This window comes from Herpailurus yagouaroundi, unplaced genomic scaffold (assembly GCF_014898765.1).
Source record: "Herpailurus yagouaroundi ecotype Mexico unplaced genomic scaffold, PumYag 67793, whole genome shotgun sequence".
Taxonomy (NCBI): Eukaryota; Metazoa; Chordata; class Mammalia; order Carnivora; family Felidae; genus Herpailurus; species Herpailurus yagouaroundi.
In genome coordinates this window covers 14,481,181-14,502,898 of record NW_024420586.1, presented here as the reverse complement: position 1 = coordinate 14,502,898, position 21,718 = coordinate 14,481,181, and the positions used below count along the sequence as shown (strand labels likewise).

At 37.0% G+C, this 21,718-nt stretch overlaps 1 protein-coding gene across 1 annotated transcript in view; it reads right to left on the bottom strand.

The window, feature by feature from the left end:
• The window catches only part of CFAP47 (cilia and flagella associated protein 47), a 562,540-nt gene that overhangs the window by 172,531 nt on the left and 368,291 nt on the right, over positions 1-21,718 (bottom strand). The window contains exon 43 of the mRNA XM_040468820.1: positions 19,318-19,429. Within this exon, the coding sequence (XP_040324754.1) occupies positions 19,318-19,429 (112 nt within the window). The remainder of the gene's footprint in view (positions 1-19,317; positions 19,430-21,718) is intronic.

Sequence of the window (21,718 nt, the reverse complement as noted above, 5' to 3'; positions counted from 1 at the left end):
ATGTGGGGCTCAATCCCACAACCCTGGGATCACGACCTGAGCTGAAGTCAAGAGTTGGATACCAATCCAACTGAGCCACACAGGTGCCCCAATACCTCTTAATGGACAGAACAACTAGACAGAATACCAATAAAGACACATAGGAGATGACCATCACTTAGAACCACTAGACCTAACTGGCTCATATAGAACATCCACCCATCAACAATGGAGTATCCAACTTCTTAAATCAACTTTGGACACTGTCCAGAATGGATCACATGTGACGCCACAAGGCATATCTTAAAAACTGAAAAAGATTTAAATCATAGAAAGCATGTTGCCTCATCACAATGGCATGAAATTATAATCAGTAACATAAGGAAAAAAGGAATGTCACAAATTTGGACACTAAACAACATACTTTTAACCAATATTTCAAAAAAAAACTTAGAAAAAAATAGAAGTCTGAAACTATGTAGATGATTGACAATGAGAACACAGCATACGAAACTGGTGTGATGCAGTGAAAGCAACACTAAGAGGGCAACTCATAGCAGCAAAAGCATATGTTAAAAAGAACAACCTAAAATCAACAACCTAACTGCAAACAATACAGAACTAGAAAAAGAAAAGCAAATTCAACCCAAAACTAGCACAAGAAAGGAAATGATAAAGATCAGAGTAGAGGTCAATAAAACAGAGAAGAGAAAAGCAAAAACCAGAAAGTTTCTCTCTTTGAAAAGGTCAACATCACTGGCAGAATTTTCAAGTGATTAAGAAAAAAGAAATGAAGACTCCAATTAATAAGTTCAGGAAAAAAGTGGGGACATTACATTGTTTTCTCCAAAATAAAAAGCTTTATAAGAGATTACAATGAACCATCATATGCCCCCCAAATTGGGTAACTTAGATGATATGGACAACATCCGAGAAACACACAATCTACTAAAAATGCTCATGAATAAAAGAAAAAGAGAATAGACATAAATCTAACAAGGGCATTGAATTCGTAACAAAAACTCTTCCCACAAAGACAAGCCCAGGACGAGATGGCTTCATTGTTGAATTCTACCAAATACTTAAAGAAGAATCACTATCTTCTTTTTCTCAGAAACTCAAAAATTGATAGAGGAGGGAAAACATAGCCTCATTCTAGGAGGCTAGCACTGCCGTGATACAAAAGCAGACAAAGATAGGGCAAGAAAAGAAAATTAAAATCCAATATCCCTGATGAACACTGATACAAAACTTTTCAACTAAATAGTAGCAAATCGAATTCAGCAGCATACCAAAAAGATTCTATACCATAGTTAAATGGTTTTTATTTCAACAAAGAATGAAGGAATGAATGAATGGTGGTTCAACATACAAAAATCAGTGAGTGTACTGTAGCACATTGACAGAATGAAAAAAAAACCACATGATAATCTTGATTGATGGATAAAAGTGTTTGACAAAATTCCACATCAAAACGTTCATGGCAAAAATAAATTAGGAATAGAACTTTCTCAAAATGATAATAGCCATATGTGAAAACAAACAGCTAATATTATACTCCCAGTGGTAAAAGACTGAAATTTTTTCCTTTAAGATTAGAAACAAGATAAGGATGTCTCTGGTTTAGGCTTCTACTCAACATAATACTGGAATTTCTAGTCAGAGCAAGTGTGCAAGGAAACGTAGCAAAGGTATCCATATTGGAAAGGAAGAAGTAAAATTATCTGTTTGCAGATGACACAATCTCATATGGAGAAAACCTTAATGATCATGGACACAAAAAGGATAGACCTAATAATAAATGCGTTCACGAAATATGCAGGATACAAAGTCAACAAACAAAAGCAGTTAAATTTCTAAACACTTGTATTGAAAAATTTTAAATGGACCTAAGTAAAACAATTCAGTCAGATGAAACCATGATTTGGATAAATTTACATAATGTTAAACAACGTGCGCAAGGAATAATAAGGAAACCTAATCAATATTTCAAGTACGATGAACTAGTCTCAAGATTTAAAAGCACACATTCTCCATTCTTTCTCATTTCAGCCCACTTGTATACTCAGCACATTTCTTCTTTCTCCAATACACCCATCCAAACGTTATTACACTTTTATTGTCCCTTAACAAAGAGAAATGGAACACTCATTTGTAAAACAATTCAAAAGCCCTACAGGAGTGTAACAAGACCATATGTTAGATACCAACAAGAGAAATTAAGTATTTATCTTAAAACTTAGAAATAAGTGAAGAGAACTATGGAATTATAGGTCTATTTAGTAGCTTATCTTTTAATTGAAAGAACACTTTGAAACAATGTTTCTTAGAATTATGCCACTAATTTATGCACAGTTATTTTCCCAATAAAAAATCTTTGTTCTTGGGAATATAATTTTAATTGTTTTCCTAAACAGTTACATTTTTAAATTGCATTTTTACTTTTGGTTATGAATTAGCTAAGGTAGAAGAGACAAGCAGTCAAATTCTTATAAACTTATTACAAAGAGTAACATTAGACTCAGTAAGTATCAGCAATGAACCTTCAAACCAAATGCCATCAATAATGATTATGAAAATATGTGTTTCAAAAGATGATAATATTTTTCCACACTAGGCACATGTGATTCCTTTGCTCCCTATATTCCACCGTTTGGGCCAAGGCCAACCAACCCAAAGGGAAGAAAGGTAAATAAAAGGTTGATTGTTGGTGGTTCAGTTTAAAAGCATGACAGGAAAACTAAAGGACTGCTTTGGAAAAACTATAGGTATACAAGACATAATAGTGTACAAAGCAACTCTCTAAGATACAGCATTATTGACTTAATGGAGGTTTTCAGTTTATCTGAAATGAGTGTTACCAAAAAAAATCTAATAGGGATCATAATTATAGCTATTATATTTTCAATAGATCAAGCTTTTATTCTGACAAATGGATTTTTTCCCCTCTGCTAAACACTCTACGGGTTTGATTTTTTCAAAATGTATTTTAAACAGTCAAACCAACATTTCCTAGTATATAGTTTGGTTTTCATTAGGAATTGTTTTTCCCTAATTTCATACTATCTTGTAAAACGTCAATATCAGACTCAAGTTTAAAGCCTGAGCAATGCAATTTAGTACCAGTGGTTAGCCTTTTGAAAACAATGTGAAATCATTTATTGAATGCTTACTCTGTGTTAGGTATATGCTAAATGCCTCCCATTCATTACCTATTGAACTCCTTTAATAAACGTATAAATTAATTCCTCACTGGACTCATTTTCAAGTTCAGCAAGCTGGGCTGTAGAGAAGGTTGGGTAACTCACTCCAGGTCACATAGTAAGTGACAAAGGCATAAATAATACATAAATGTATTTACCAAATGTAGAATACGGAAAATGGCATATTAAGTCATGTCTAAATATCACCAAATACACCACAGAATAAGTGGGCTTTTGCGTGGAAAAATAGCAAAGTAACTCACATACTTACAAAACATTTATTTTTGGCCTAGAGTAATAGGTTTCAGATATTGCCCACTGATTATCTAAACTATTTCACCCCTCAGAAAACTTCCAAAAACAAGTTTCCATGACAACAGTTAAACCTGGCAAGGTCTTTGGCCTCTTTGCACTTGGTCTCCCTACACCTACCCTCTTTCTTCCATTGGCTTCATGCTTCACCACTCCCTATTGCTAATGAGGAATACTGTGTTTAAGGAAATTTTCTGTATGGCTGGGCTTTTATCAACTTGTGAATTTCTTGGAGGGACATGAATTCTGTCAAGAAGTGTTTTCATACATATCTACTCTACGCACATTATACCACATATGATTGAATGAATTTTCATTGTTTTGTTTCTCTACTATACTATCCTATGAAATCTGAGTAGCAAGACTAAAGATGAAAGCCTGAGGAAACCTCTGCTAATCCTTCCTTCTTCTATCTTTTTCTTACTTCATTTTAACCACCTTCCTAACTCATTTTCTTTTGTTGTATTTTCTCTCTGGGGGACCAAAAGGCAAGGTGGAAAAACAAAATTTGGTGGCTAATGAAGAACAGAGATAAAGAGTCCAGTGTTGTGGCCATATCTGCTTTTATTCTATGTACAATACAGCTCTTGTTTTCTACTCCATTTAAGTGCCTTATTTTTATGATAAAATGCATAGTAGCCTAGTGCCCAACTGTAGCCCTCTAGGCTCCATTTTCTTTTTCTGTGGTTTTATGCTGTTTGCTGTTTATATAACAAATTTTTGAAATGTGTAACATATACGACAAAAAGGATTAATAAAATCTACAGGATTCAGATTTCTGTTGTAAAGGATGGCTGATTACTTTTTTGCTTAGGAAGAACCTATGCTTTCATTACTGGGGCAAAACTTTAAAGCAGCAACAATCCAGACTGCCATTAAGGACACATGTTTCTTCCTGATTCATGCAAGAAAAAGGTGATAAATTTCATTTCATTATAACTGAAAACTTCTGTTACCAGTTCAGGATGTATACATATATTATATCGTCACAGTGAACGTCTTAAATGTATACAATTTTTATTTTCAATTATCCGTCAATATAGGTAGGAAAAAAACTTCTGTAATTCGATAGATACCATTAAGAAAATTAAAACAAAATCACAAATTGGAAGAAAAAATTTTAAACCACATATCTGAAAAAAAAAAACCCATGCATCCAGAATAAATTTGAAAAAGCCTAAAAATTGAGCAATAAGAAAAGAAACCACCCAACATACAGGAAATCATGGGCAAAAGATTTGAAAAAGCATATCGTTAGAAGACCTATAGATGTCAAAAAAGCACAAGAAAACATGACACCTGAACTACACACAGATGAAAATCGATCAAATTGCAATGGCCAATCCTACAAACTATGGTCAAGGGTATAGAGAAACTGGAACTTTTATGCAGTGCAAGTGAGAATGGAAAGAGAGACAATCTCATTGAAATATTGTTGGCAATTACTTCTTTAAACATTGTAAATTCAACTACCATATTATCCAGGCATTCCACATATAAGTGATTTACTCAAGATGAATGAAAGTATATGCTCACACACAGATTCATGTATAGATACTCATATCAGCTTTACTGATAACTACCAAAAAAAAGTGGAAAAACCCAAATGTCCAAATTTGCATGAGAATCTCATGCAAATTTCCAAAAAGTGGAAAAACCCAAATGCTGTAAGTACAGCAGCATATTGTGGCTTATCCATTCCACGGACTACCACTCAGTAATAAAAGGAATAAAGTATTGATACATGCACTCTGTGGATGGATCTTAAAATAATTATGTTGCATAAAAGAAAACAATCCCTTAAAAAGGTTAAACTGTGTGATGTAGTTTATATACAATGCTATGAAATGCATATATAGTGACAGAAAACAGAGAAATGATTGCCTAGGGCAAGGGTAGCTTGTTGTGTGAGGGGAGAGGAGAGTAAAAGGATTAAAAATAGACACAAGGAAACTTTGTGGGGTGACCTATATTCATTATCTGATTTGTAACAACGGATTCATGGCTGTATGCATGTGTTAAGTATCAAACTATATACTTTAAATATGGATAGCTTATTGTATATCAATTAAACCACAATAAAACTGTTTAAAAAGCACGCTTTGGGGGTGCCTGGCTGGCTCAGTTGGTTGAATGTCCAAGTCTTTATTCCGCTCAGGCCATGACCCCAGATTGTGGGATTGAGTCCTACATCGGGCTCTGTGCTGAGCATGGAGCCTGCTTAAGATTCTGTCTCTCTCTCTGCCTCTCTCACCTGCTCATGCTCTCTCTCTCTCTGTAATATAAGTAAATAAATAGCACACTTTGTATTTCAGATATTATACTTAACACTGCTCAGCAAGATAACAATAGGATTTGAGAAGGGTCACCCCTAACTGAATGTTCTGTGTAAGTGGGATGTGTAAGGGAAGTTCACAGCCAACTATGGGTATCTTTTCGCAGTAGGCAATATCATGAATGACATAATTAATGCAGGAAAATTAATGAAGCCATCATATTCAGGTATCCAGAACACTTGAATCAATCTATCTATCTATCTATCTATCTATCTATCTATCTATCTATCTTGTCACCTCTATCCATCTACATCTCTCTGTTCCATATATTCATGTCTATTTCACTGATATCAAATGCAACTATTTCCTCATTTGTTCCAATTCACTGCTTCGTGGGGGTGGCTTCTTAAACTCCCACGTAAAGCCTTTATTTATTTTGTTAATTTTACTTTAAATTTATTTCTAGAAGTAATTTCTTCATAAAATAATGAATTTTCATATTAAAAAGCATCCTTAGGCCTCATCCGAGCAATAAAATGGGGGAGATTGCTTTTCACAAAAATGCAGAGGTAAAAGGCAAATGTTCACAAGTATTTTTAAAATTTTTTGATGTTCCAAGTTAAGAAAAAAAGAATGAAATGCCCCCCCCCCAAAAGAGTTTTAGTTTCAGAATTTCTGAATGATCTTCAAACCCTACTAACCTCCACTGGTTTTCATTGATTCCTCACATATTAGAAAAGCATCTTTGAAGGGTGATTAGAATTTAAAAATTTTCATGAAAATGTATGAATAAATTATTTATATAATGCCCTATAACTGAGATTCTTTTTTTCTAGTATTTAAAATGTTTTATAATTTATTTATTTTTATTTTTTATGTTTATTTTTGAGAGAGAGAGAATACAAGTGGTGGAGGGGCAGAGAGAGGGAGACAAAGAATCCAAAACAGGCTCTAGGCCCTGAGCTGTCAGCACAGAGCCTGACATGGGGCTCGAACTCACAAACTCTGAGATAGATCATGACCTGTGCCGCTGTCAGACGCTCAACTGACTGAGCCACCCAGATGCCCCTATTATTTATTTTTGAGAGAGAGAGACAGAGTATGAGTAGGGAGGGGCAGAAAGAGGGGGAGACTCAGAATCTGAAGCACGTTCCAGGCTCTGAGCTGTCACCACAGAGCCTGTCGCAGGGTTTGAACTCACAAGCTGTGAGATTATGACCTGAGCCAAGTCGGAGGCTTAACCGACTGAGCCACCCAGGCACCCCATATAACTGAGATTCTCATGCAAAAATCTTACATGAGAAACACCAATGACTTAGGAAATCATATTTTCCTTCTACTGTAAACAAGTCCTCATAAAATACACAAATTCTTTTGACTGGTAAAGTAGGATACAGACACCCACAGACACAGACACACACTCACACACACACACACACACACACACACACACACACACACACACTCACACATAGAATAAGAGAAAGATTTCTTTTTGGTAACAATGCTACATGTATCTTAGCAGTTCAAAATTCAAATATAAAGAACAACCTGAATTTATATGCAATAGAGCATCGACAGCCTACTTTGAACTCCCAGGAAAAACTATTTCTAATAAATAATCAAGAATTACAAGTGAGTGTTGGGCCAAATAAATGGAGGCCTCGTGACAAACACTGGAGATGCAAGAGTGTCTTCCTTTTGCTTAATAGAGTAGATGCAGTTATCGAATTTATGTTTTTCTCCAAGTTTATAAATTATTGTTCTCATATTTTAACTGCACTTCTGTTGCACTAGCAAGTAATTTCTAAAGTATATTAGAAACAATTTTATGTTTGAAATGTATTGCTTCTTACATTCAATAGTGACCAGATACCTGCTACTGGATGCCAGATATTGGTCTAGAGGTCAAAGGACAAATTATCTAGCATAAAGACAGAAAACAGAGCATACATCACTCACTGATCTAGCACTATGAATGAATTTATCTGTAACCAATAACCCGAGTGGGGCTTGGGACTAGAATTTGATCTGGGGGACGGGAGCAGGAAGACACAGTTGAGTGCTCCCAAGCCCTGAAGGGTAATACCACACAGATGGCTAAAGCTGTCATGAAACATCAGACCACAGGCTGCATGGGGAAGTGGAGACGGTCAAAGCAAAGAGGAGAGGCCAAGAGAGCAGGAGAGGATCCAAGCAAACCCAACTCATTCTCTCCACAAAGCCTCAAGGATCTGTTTTTGCAAAACATTTCCTTCACCCGAGAAAGCAAGAAAATGCTTTATACAACTGACATTTGTTTTGAAGACCAGTGGAATCTGATTGTTCTTCAAGCCTATACGACTATGTGGCAGGCCATATTGCTGATGGCAACAAGCCAGTAAAATCCAAATTCAGTTTCAGTCAAGTTTCTGTCATTTTCATTGAGACAGACTAAGAAGACTGGGGATAATAGGAGCTATAAATCCTCCTGTAAATCCCTATCATATTAGGAAATTTTAAAAATGGGAGTTAGTATATTAAATAAGTGTGCTAAACATTAACTGAGCACCTACTCAATGAGCACTTTTCATATATTCTCACTTAATGCCCATAACCACCCTGAAAGATTAAACACCATCAATATTTTACATGTATGAGAAGTGACATTCAGTGAGGTCAAGGTCACACAACCAGAGAATGATATAATCGGAGGCTGAAGTCATGTTTGACTTCTGAATGTATTCCTTTGCAACACAGTAAAATAAGAAATAGAAAAATAGGAATACAGTAGTAAGTAGGAACGAAATAGGAAACAGTAAAATAGCAAAAGATATGCAATTTTGCCACCGCAATGTGGTGGTTAGCATGAATATACTGCCTAAGCTTTAAATGAAAAATGACAATTTAAGTAACACTACTTTTGCTCAGCATCACACTCTGAAGACATGTGACAAGCAGTGCTTCTTATCACATACAGTATTAGACATCAGATTTTGAACTTAATTTGTATGTTAAAGATGGTAACTGGTAATATACATCTTTCTGGACAGAGTATAATTTCAGAGAGTAGCGGAATGCTAAATATAAAGATGACTTCTATCTTGTTCAAACATAGGCCTAACATAGGAACTTTATTGTGCACACATTAAACGTTTTGTTTTGACACTAAACAGAAGTTTATGGCAAAAATTTTGTAAACTCTTTAGCAAAGCTGACTAAAAGCTTGTTTCCAATTGTTTGGACGAGGCTATCTTGTGCCAGTGTCATAACAGATTTCATTCTAGTGTAAGAAATTCCGAACTGCAAATTTGCAGAAATGAATCTTAGCTGTAATTTGCAATTGTGTTGAACTGAATGAATACAATCACTTTTCAGCAAGTAAAAGAGCACTTGAAGCTCCTATTGAAAAAATACAAGGGAATTGTCCGCTACATCAAAATGGATCATTGCTACCTACTTTCTGGAGCTACCATATTATCAAGGGTCATGGATAATAAAAAAGAATTTCAGACTATACTATCATGCATGTTCAGGGTAGAGACTAAATTTACTAATATGACTGGAAACCACTTTAAACGTGGATTCTCAATATTTAGTTTTGTAATGTGGAATAAACAACACACCTTGGTGAGTGCACTGAAATGTGCTCATAGAGTGTTCTATACCATCTAAACATTTGGTAGTGTGAGTAAATGCTATATGAAAATATTCTTTAATCTTTAAAATATTTTTACTGAAGATATAATAGATATATAACATTGCATTAGCTTTAGGTATAAAAATATTCTTGTTGGGGCACCTGGGTGGCTCGCTTGGTTAAGCATCTGACTTCAGCTCAGGCCATGATCTCACAGTTCATGGTTTCAAGCCTCGCATCAGGCTCTGCACTGACAGGGTGGAGCCTACTTGGGACTCTCTCTCTCTCCCTCTCTCTGTGCTCCTCCCTCACTTGTGCTTTCTCTCTCTCTCAAAATAAATAAACTTTCAAAAATATTCTTGCTGTTTAGAGGTTATTTTAGGCCAACATGCCATGATTAATACATTAAATTATTTCAGCTTAATTTTTGCTCATACAATTAAATGACTTATAATTCATTAAATGATCCTTGTTATTGCCTTTCTCTTTTGTAGGTCTGTAAATTCTGTGGACAAAGGTAAGATACTCAACTACTCAAGTTCATCCCACCCCTTCTTTAAGTCACAAGTAAATGTCATTAACGATTGTTAAGAATTTATAAAGACTTTTTCCTTGGAGATGAAAAAGTAAGAATTCATAAGGGTTAATTATCAAGTCTTAGACCCAGATTAATAAAATAATTATACTAATTAACAATTAGATAAAAGTTGTTTTAAAAAATTTAGAGATTGTCTTTTCTACAGAACGTTGGAAGAGATGTTCAGAGAATCCTCTCTCAACTGAAAATTTTAAGTTAAATGCACACACAAGCTAGGAACAGGGATCCCCTGTTTTAGGTCATCACTGGAAATGACATTTGTTGTGGAATATGGGCTAGTCTGTGGTGGCCTGGAGTCTTGGATCTTGGGGTCATAATTGAGAATCAGGGAACAAAACCCTGAGCTAAAAAGGCCACATTTACATGGCTGGGGTCCAGATTTCACATTATATTTTTGGACTTCCAGGTCCCAAATTAATTATTTAGCTTCTTAGCACTTCATCTCTCATCAGAGAAAGGGAAACAAGAGGTATCCCTACAAGTTGAAAACGTCTCTTGCTTGTTATTAAAATTTGCTTTTTAAAGTTATATTATAATGCTGATATTCACAAGCTGGAGGGCAGTGAGCTGATCCATGTGGCAGCCTCATAAGAACCTAAGAACAGTTATTTCAGAGACACATGTGCTCTATGTAGATTATTAAAGAACAACTGGAGAAAATTATTAGAAAAAGTGATATGTAGGTTATATAAACTTATACAAACTTAATTTTTACACGTTCAAGTTCATTTTCTTAGTGCAATGTTAGGACTTGCTCTATATTGCCAACATGTATGATTATAGCTATCTCTAAATCATATTCATGAAACACATTGTTATTGCAATCAAAATAAATTTAAGGATTATTGTTACTAAAGTATATGCCAACCACTAAAGCCCAGTCATTTGCTTTTAAGCTTAATCATTTTCACCTAAACATTAGTCTTGTATAAAAGCTCAAACTTCTATCTGAGACAAATGGAAATTTAGTTGTGTATTTCCATACTATGAACATGCAACAGGTTATTACTACATCTCTATATTTTGTTACATACTAATCCTGTAATAATGGACAGTAATATAAGTTTTTTGCATTCTAGGTCACTATCTAGTTATGAAGAAGAGAATTAAGCCATTATGTTTTAATGTATTCAGTCATTAACACAGGATTTCTACCATGCCTTCATACACAGTATTTTTTGTTTGCTTGGTTTTGTCTGTCTCTATTTTCCTTTAAGATCACATGTTTTCTTTTTTTTTCCTTTTTAAGTTTATTTCTTTATTTTGAGACAGAGAAAGAGAGTGCAAGAGAAGGAAAGGGGCAGACAGAGGGAGAGAGAGAGAATCCCAAGCAGGCTCCATCCTGTGAGCTCGGAGCCCAACATGGGGCTCAAACCCATAAACTGTGAGATCATGACCTGAGCCAAAATCAAGAGTCAGACAGCTAACTGACTGAGCCACCCAGGTGCTCCTAAGGTCATGTGTTTTCAGATCTAGGTTGACTGACTGAATATTTTTCCATTTTTCTGAAATTTGTTGACATAAAAAGATAATTTTCAAATAAACAAAACTGGAGTTTCCTTCTCTAATAAATCGATCCTACTGATCACTTCTTTTTAATTTTTAAATTTAATTTTTAAAGATTTTTTTAAATTTTTTTGTCAGTTTTTCATATTAAGTTTTAATTTTAATTCCAGTACAGTTAACATACACTGTTATATTAGTTTCAGGTGTACAATATAGTGATTCAACAATTCTATAGATTACTCAGTGCTCATCAAGATAAATGTACTCTTAATTCCCTTCACCTATTTCACCTATTTCCCCACCCACCTCCTTTCTGATAACTATCGGTTTATTCTCTGTAGTTAAGAGTCTGTTTCTTGGGGCACCCAGGTAGCTCAGTCAGTTAAGCATCTGACTTTGGTTTAGGTCATGATCTTGTGGTTTGTGAGTTCGAGCCCTGCTGACAGCACAGAGCCTGATTTGAATTCTCTGTACCCCTCTCTCTCTGTCCCTCCCCTGCTCATGCTCTCTCTCCGAAAAATAAATAAAATTTTTTAAAAAGAAACCGTTTCTTGGTTTGCTTTCTTTCCCCCTTTGCATGGTTCCTTTTTTAAAGTTTATTTATTTATTTTTGAGAGAGAGAGAGAGAAAGAGAGAGAGAGAGAATGAACAGGGAAGAGGCAGAGAAGAGGGAAAGAGAGAATCTCCAGCAGGCTCTGCACTGTCAGCTTGGAGTCTGATGCAGGGCTCCAACTCATGAACCATGAGATCATGACGTGAACTGAATCCAAGATTCAGACACTCAACCGACTGAGCCACCCAGGTACACTTCATTTGTTTTGTTTCTTAAATTCCACATACTTAAATCATATGGTATCTTTCTCTGACTTATTTCACTTAGCATTACACTCTCTACCTCCATCCATATCATTGTAAATGGTTAGATTTCATTCTTTCTTTACACCACTTCTTTATCCATTCAACTGTTGATGGACACTTAAGCTGCTTTCCATAATTGCCTATTGTCAACAATGCTGCTATAAACATAAGAGCGCATGTGTCCCTTTGAATTAATGTTTTTCTATTTTGTGGGTAAAAACCCAGTAGTGCCAGTACTGGATCATAGGGTAGATCTATTTTTAACTTTTTGAGGAACCTCCTTTCTGTTTTCCACAGTGGCTGCACCAGTTTGCATTCCCACCGAGAGCACACAAGTATTCCTTTTCTCCACATCCTCTCCAAACTTGTTGTTCCTCGTGTTTTTGATTTTAGCCATTCTGACAGGTGTGAGGTGATATCTCACTGTAGTTTTGCTTTGCATTTCCCTGATAATGAATGAGGGTGAGCATCTTTCCATGTGTCTGTTGGCCATCTGGGTGTCTTCTTTGGAGAAATGGCTGTTCATGTCTTCTGCCTAGTTTTAATTGGATTATTTACTTTTTGGGTGTTGGCTATTATAAGTTCTTTATATATGTTGGATATTCATCCTTTTTAAAAATATTTTTAATGTTTACTTATTTTTGAGAGAGAGAGTATGCGCACATGAGTGAGGGAAGGGCAGAGACAGAGTGAGAGAGAGACAGTGACAGAGACAGAGAATCCCAAACTGGCTCCACAATGTTAGCACAGAGCCCAATGCAGTGCTGGATGCAGGGAAAACCAGTTTTCCTCAAAAATTTACCAGAAGATTTCATTAGTTTTTGTTTTTTGTTTTTTTTTAATTTTTTTTTTCAACATTTATTTATTTTTGGGACAGAGAGAGACAGAGCATGAACAGGCGAGGGGCAGAGAGAGAGGGAGACACAGAATGGGAAACAGGCTCCAGGCTCTGAGCCATCAGCCTAGAGCCCGACGCGGGGCTCGAACTCACGGACCGCGAGATCGTGACCTGGCTGAAGTCAGACGCTTAACCGACTGCGCCACCCAGGCGCCCCAGATTTCATTAGTTTTAATTATACTTCTGAATAGTAAGAATCAATGTTCTTAGTGACCTGTTAAATTGTGGTTCTATATTCATAACTTCCAAAAAATAAAATCTCTATAATTGAAAATAACTGAGATTTTATCAAATTAATTTAATATCTCAGTAATAACAATAAACATTCTATAACATTTCTGTTTTTTTCTCTTAAGTTTATTCATTTATTTTGAGAGAGAGAGAGACAGAGAGAGAGAGAGAGAGCGAGAGGGCCAGGGAGGGGCAGGGACAGAGAGAGAATCCCAAGCAGGCTCTGCACTGTTAGCTCTCAGCCCAATGTGGGGCTCGAACTCAAGAAACCATGAGATCATGACCTGAGCTTAAACCAAGGGTCGGACGCTTAACTGATTGAGCCACCCAGGTGCCCCTAAGAAACTATTTTTCAAAGGAAGTATAGTTGACATATCTCACAGTTAATTATATCACCTTCTTTAGTGTTGCTTACTCTCAGAAGCACATTCGACTCTCCTTTCTCCCTCATCTCTCCATATCCAATGTTCGTCACATGCAGCTGTGGTGGACACTGTATTGCATCAACCACATTCCTTGACAGGAATGAAGGACGAACTTCTGTAGCTACAGGGAATGAAACTGGAGTATGAAAATCAGGCCAGTCCTCTTTGGGCATTGCCTTGACTTGAAAAAAAAAAAGCCTCATCCAAGGTCAAATGTCCTTCCACATGTAGTCTACTTTTTTTTTTTTTTTCAACGTTTATTTATTTTTGGGACAGAGAGAGACAGAGCATGAATGGGGGAGGGGCAGAGAGAGAGGGAGACACAGAATCGGAAACAGGCTCCAGGCTCTGAGCCATCAGCCCAGAGCCTGATGCGGGGCTCGAACTCACGGACCGCGAGATCGTGACCTGGCTGAAGTCGGACGCTTAACCGACTGCGCCACCCAGGCGCCCCATGTAGTCTACTTTTAACGACCAATCAACACAGCAGCATAAAGGCCCAGTCTCCTTCCCCTAACTTGGGACGACTCCAAAGGGCCATCCTAGCTTAAAAGGCCCCAAGTGAGTTGACTAAAAGCCTTCACTGGGCCTGTCAAGAAGCCCAACCTCTTTCTCCCCCTGGTCAATATACCTTCTTACCTTTCCTTTCCCAAGGGTTGATCATAATATATACCCTAAGAAATGTCCTGCCAATCTCTCATCTCAGAGTTTGAATCTCTGGAAGCCAAAGATGTTATAGCATCATTTCCCATTTTTATTTCTCTGAAAAGTGCCCCTCTGTTTTTTTAATCCACTATCATTGGTCTAGTCAGTCAGCCCTTAACTTTCACTTAAAATGATAAATCTGCACTTTTTGTTCCATTGCCAGAGAGGCATTCAAATTCAATTCTCCACATCACACACTTGAAAACATGACTGTAGCTCACTGTAGGCTACTGTGAAAATTCCAAATCCATCCATTTTTCAAAATTTCTACCTACCAATCAATAAGACATGATCCCCACTTTAGTGGTATACTCTCAGTGCCCAACAAAAATCTCCTCTGCAGACAGTTCTCATATACAGCACTGGTTTCCTATGACTTTTCCAGTGGGGATTGAGTCACTGCCATGGGAATTTGCCCTAAGAGCAAACTTTAGCCAATGATGGATTAGAGTAAAGGGATGATTACCACAATTTGCTTGCCCTTTGGTATGACAATTCTCTCCCAAGGTTCCCAGGGAGCTTCCCCAGGTCTCAGCAGTAGTCTCTTATCTAGCTTACTTTTATTGACTTTGTCCCTTCAGCATCTTACCTTACCATTCTTTCAGAGTGCTTCCTGTAATCAACTCTCATCTAAACTACTTGCCATTAAACTCTTTTCTCAAGAAGCACAAATACTGAGAACTAATCAACTAGAATATCACTAAAGGCTCCTAAAGGATCTCTCAGACCTAACTGCCCTCTCTTGCCCCTCCCATCTGTTTTATATTTTACCTCTAGATTTTTCTTTTTAACACTCTGTTGACTCATGCCCTTCAGAAATCCTCAACAGCTCCCACTGCAATAAGAAATACAACAAAACTCTGCCCATCAAAGTCTGCCTGTATTTCTAACTGTAGTCAGCCTGCATTTCCTACCATAAACACACACTGCAGACACACCCTTCTACACATTATTGACATGAAGTACCTTCTCTATGTTTTCAAGAAGGTTGTTTCCTCTGCTGTAATGCCCTACCCACCATATTGGCTAATAAGTCCCAGCTTATCCTTTGAGATCCAAATCAAACCCATTATCCCCTAAAAAGATCTCTCACACCCCCACTGTTAGGGTTGATATTTCCTGCTACCATGCTCCCCAATGCCATGTTTAAACTTTTGGTACATCAGAGTGTACCTTGTACTGAGATGATTTATAGATACATATTTCCACCACCAGATACGAATTCCTAGGAGGCAGGAGCCACGATACTAATCTATGTATCCATGTCTAATACTCGAAATAATTAACAAACCTATATTCTAATCTGACCAATCAGAAAGGACATGGGATCAAAGTCCTGGGGCACCCTGATGAGTCATGTGTTAACCCTTTAATTGCCATTGGCTTGTTGGGAAGTCCTGGGGAGCCTGAGGGAGGAGTTCTGGCGGCTCTAGTGGCAAGGGTTTTACTACAGTGGAGCTCAAACAATTGAGTATTTGTCAACATATGAGGAAAATCATCTGTTACAATATTTTAACAAACAGTGCATAATTGGTTGAATGTCCGCTTTGTTCACAACTACTAGAGTTATCAAGGCTTCCCAAATTATAGGCCTTTTGTAAATAATTGTTATATAATTAAGACCAGAACTGAAAATGAGCACAGGGTTTTTTGTGTTTTTTTTTATTTTTTTTTAACGTTTATTTATTTTTGAGACAGAGACCGACAGAGCATGAACGGGGGAGGGGCAGAGAGAGAGGGAGACACAGAATCTGAAACAGGCTTTGGGTTCTGAGCCATCAGCCCAGAGCCCGACGCGGGGCTCGAACTCACGGACTGCAAGATCATGACCTGAGCCGAAGTCAGATGCCTAACCGACTGAGCCACCCAGGTGCCCCTGTTTTTTTTTTTTTTTTTTTTAAAGACCACTGATACATACATGCACATGGATACATTTCTTTAATCAGCACAAATAGGAATATTTTCATATATGTATGAAAATTTTATAGTCCAGTTTGTTTTTTTTTTTTTTTTTTATATTGCGTCAGATTAACGGTTGTTCAGAAGCAATTTCCACTGTTTCAAATGCTGGATAACTTTTCTAACAATAATATCAACAAAAATGGGCTAGCCCTTCTTTACAGGCTTTGCTTCTTCCAATCATAATGTCAACATTGATTCAACCCTAAGGGACCGCCCTGCAAAGAGCAATCATGATAGTGTCTTGCAAATATTTTTCAAAATTATGAAGCTGGCAAAATATCTTGTGTAGCCAGCAACATTTACTAATTCATCCTCACTGAACGATGTACCCTGAGTTGCCTTTAACTTCCCCAAATTCCTTCAAACCAGCATGTTAAATGAGTCCTGATCTGTTCAGTTAAAATATGTATGGAAATTTTATGGTCTCAGAAAGGCTGCCAAGATGAACAAAAAATGACTATCCAAAGGAAAGACATATTAAATATGATTACTTAGTGATTTGGAGCTCCATTTCCATAACTTTAAGAGTCTGATTCATAGAAGAGGGGCTTTGTTCTGTTTAAGGGAGTGATAAACATTTCTAATACAACAATGCTGAGTGTGAGGTTCCTCATATGTACTTTCTCATACACTGCAGAACTCTCTGCCTTTTGTAGAACAGGAAATGAGATTTAATATGTTTATCAAAACTAATAATGGCAAATCTGAATGATTCGCTGCCCTTTACAAAGACTAGTTAACTTTCTAAAACTAAGTGAAATCCACCAGTAAGAGAGCTGTCATTTGATGATCAAAATAAGAACGGAAATTTAGATTTCTTAAAATCGATTCAAATCTTGTGAATTACATAAAAAAATGACAAAATATGATACTTTATTGTAAAGCTAGGAAGAGATTCACAATAGCCTAAAATCTATCATACAGAGAATTATTAATTGGCTTTGTAAAGCCAAACGTGTGAAAAGTGATGGGAAGATTTCAGAAGATGATAATAACTATGACTGTGGTGACATGGGAGGTGAAGGCAACTAGAAGCAGACAGGGGGTGGGGGGAAGGTGTGTGCATGCTGACTCTTGCTTTACAGCACATCCTATGACAGTGGTATTGACTGGATCAGTATGTTTGCCATTCTGAAGTTTCCCTTCTCCTTATTAATAGCATCAGCATACTAGGTGTAGACCCTTTCCTAAAACATTCTTTGCTGAGGGGAGCAGGGATGAGACACTAGTTCTTCCAAGGAGCACAGGTTTGCTACTAGGTGTATACTTACTATACTTCTAAAGTATATCCATTTACCTACGCTATAATGATTTCCTTGGCAGGATCCAACAGCTGTGGGACATTTAAATCCCTCCCAAATAGAACAACTTATTCCCTTAATGAATTACAGTCCTGGGGCACCTGGGTGGCTCAGTCAGTTAAGCATGTGACTTCGGCTGAGATCATGATTTTGCGGTTCATGAGTTTGAACCCTGCATCAGGACTCTGTGCTAACAGCGTGGAGCCTGGAGCCTGCTTCATATTCTGTGTTTCCCTCTTTCTCTCAGCCCCTTCCCTTCCCTCTCTTTCTCTCTCTCTCTCAAAAATAAATAAACATAAAAAAAATGAATTACAGTCTTTCAGGTCTTTCCTATTACTCTTCTACCCTTTTTTTTTTTTTTTATTCTATGCTTCTCACGCACCCTCCTCCCTTCAAAAGCTTATAGGAATACCCTTCACCACCATTCCCATGCAACCAATTCTGTTCAGGGATCATTGGGATAATTTGCATAAATGAATGCTTTATTAGAGACAAAGGGAGAAAACTTCACACACCAAAGACTTTAACCTATTTTTTCATATATCAATTAAGTGCCTATGCTTGTTTTTATAAGACCTATTCCTATAAACAGACATTCTCGTAAGATGTTGACTGGTTCATAAAGTAGTAGACATATTTAAAAGTATTTATCACATTTTATTTAATTAATTAATTAATTAATTAATTAATTTTTAATGTTTATTTCTTTTTGACAGAGAGAGATACAGCTTGAGCGGGGGAGGGGCAGAAAGAGAGAGGGAGACACAGAATCCAAAGCAGGCTCCAGGCTCTGAGCTGTCAGCATAGAGCCAGATGCGGGGCTTGAACTCACAGACTGGGACATTGCGAAGTTCCAGACTGAACCCACAGACTGAGACCTGAGCCGAAGTCCGACGCTCAACCGACTGAACCACCCAGGTGTCCCATATTTATTTATTTATTTATTTTTAAATGTTTATTTATTTATTTTGAGAGAGACAGGGCGAGAGTACATGCGAGTGGGGAAGGGGAAGAGAGAGGGAGGGAGGGAGAGAATCCCAAGCAGGCTCCATGCTCAGCATGGAGTTGGATGTGGGGCTGGATCTCATGACTGTGAGATCATGACCTGAGCTGAAATCAAGAGTTGGATGCTCAACCGACTAAGCCACCCAGGTGCCCTTCATCACAATTTTAAAATTAAATACCCTTAACTAAATATATCTACTTCTAGAAATTTGTCCAATAAATAAATTCAAATAAATGGCCAAGAGAGTATAGCATTAGATGTAAAATGCATGTCCCAAAGCTCTGATTATTCAGAAAGCTAATGACTGAAATGGAAAACTAAACTTCCATCTGGGTCACTTATTAGAAACGGGAAATGTAAAGCATATTTTTTCATTGTTCTCATCATATATCTGTCCTAATCTAGTGGCTAATAATGTTTTACTAATGGTTTTGTTACCTTTGAATATACCACGTTTCCAAGGCATAACGTGTAGAATATATGGAACTGTGCTATCAGGCTCTATGGTGATGACTGGATTTCCCCACACCATTGGAAGATCTAAAGATACCTAGAAAAGAGAGTTCAAAGAATTACATAAAGTCAGTATTTACATGAAATTCGTATAACTAAAGCATAGAAAAAACTGAAAATGTAAATACTTCCATTAAAACTGTTCACCTTTATTAAGTATTTTATTTTTAAGTTTATTTATTTTGAGAGAGAGAGAGAGAGAGAAGGAGTGAGCTAGGGCAGAGAGAGAGGGAGGCAGAGAATCTGAAGCAGGCTCCACACTGTTAGTGGGGAGCCCAATGAGGAGCTCTGAGCCAAAATCAAGAGTCAGACACTTAATCGACTGAGACACCCAGGTGCTCCAAAACTGTTCACCTTTAAATAAAAAGCAAACCAGAAAAATACTACATAAAGTAAAAGAAAAAATCTAAGGAGAGGCCTGTGAAAAAGGAGAACAAAGAAAATGATTCTTAGAAAAAAAAAAGACAATACTTATTTTCTGTTGCTACTGATGTTACCACTGATGTTTAGACAACCTGAATATCTTTTATAGGCCTTGCATAATTTTCTTATGCATTTTGATGGACAAAAGATGAACCATTTCAATGAATTTTACATCAATATTAATACAGCAAACAAAGACTATTTAAACAGCATTCTGACCATAACTCTGTTTAATCCAACTTTCAGATCACTGAGTGGTACATCTCACTACCCCTCATTGCCTAGGCAAACACTAATTTACTTTGTGTCTATAGATTTGCCTGTTCTGAACAATTCATAGAAAGGAAATAATATGTGGTCTTTTGTGATAAGCTTTTTTCACGTAGCATGTTTTCAAGGTTCATCTATATTGTGGTAGGTATCAGTATATCATTTCCTTTCACTGACAAATGATACTAAATTGTGTGATATGCCACATTTTGTGTACCCATGCATAAGTTGATGGAAATTTAGGCTGCCTCCACTTTTGTCTATTATGAACAATGCTGTGATGAAAACATGTACAAGCTGTTAAGCGGACGCAGATGTTTTCATTTGTAATGGACATACATCTAACTGGGAGTGGAACTGCTGGAGCGTATGGTAACTCAGTGTTTAATCTTTGGAATTACAGCTTTCCAAAACTTTTCTTTTTTCTTTTTTTTTTATTTCTTTTTTATTTTTTATTTATTTATTTTTTAATTTTTTTTTCAATATATGAAATTTATTGTCAAATTGGTTTCCATACAACACCCAGTGCTCATCCCAAAAGGTGCCCTCCTCAATACCCATCACCCACCCTCCCCTCCCTCCCACCCCCCATCAACCCTCAGTTTGTTCTCAGTTTTGAAGAGTCTCTTATGCTTTGGCTCTCTCCCACTCTAACGTCTTTTTTTTTTTTTTTTTCTTCCCCTTCCCCATGGGTTTCTGTTAAGTTTCTCAGGATCCACATAAGAGTGAAAACATATGGTTTCTGTCTTTCTCTGTATGGCTTATTTCACTTAGCATCACACTCTCCAGTTCCATCCACGTTGCTACAAAGGGCCAGATTTCATTCTTTCTCATTGCCACGTAGTACTCTATTGTGTATATAAACCACAATTTCTTTATCCATTCATCAGTTGATGGACATTTAGGCTCTTTCCACAATTTGGCTATTGTTGAGAGTGCCGCTATAAACATTGGGGTACAAGTGCCCCTATGCATCAGTACTCCTGTATCCCTTGGGTAAATTCCTAGCAGTGCTATTGCTGGGTCATAGGGTAGGTCTATTTTTAATTTTCTGAGGACCTCCACACTGTTTTCCAGAGTGGCTGCACCAGTTTGCATTCCCACCAACAGTGCAAGAGGGTTCCCGTTTCTCCACATCCTCTCCAGCATCTATAGTCTCCTGATTTGTTCATTTTTTCCAAAACTTTTCCAAAATGACTGCACCCTTTTCTTTTTCACCAACAAGGCATCATGGCTCCTACTGTTCTACATCTTGCAAAGTTTTTACTATCTGCCATCCTGATTATAGCCGTTCTCGTAAGTGTGAAGTGGTATCTGATTGTGATTTTGATTTGCATGTCTCTAATGGCTACTATAGTGAGCATCTTTTCACGTGCTTCATCGCTCACTGGGAACTCTCTATTTAAACTCCTTGCACATTTTAAAAGAAATGTTACTTCTCATTTTGTTGTAGAGTCCAATATATGGCATATGGACATTTTCTCTCATTCTGTGGGTTGTTTTTTCACTTCTTTCAAGGTATCCTTTGACGCACATTTTATCTTGGAAGTTCAATTTGTTTATTTATATTTATTGCTTTGTCACATCTGCTTTTAGTCGTATCTAAAAAATAATTGCCTAACCCAAATTCCTG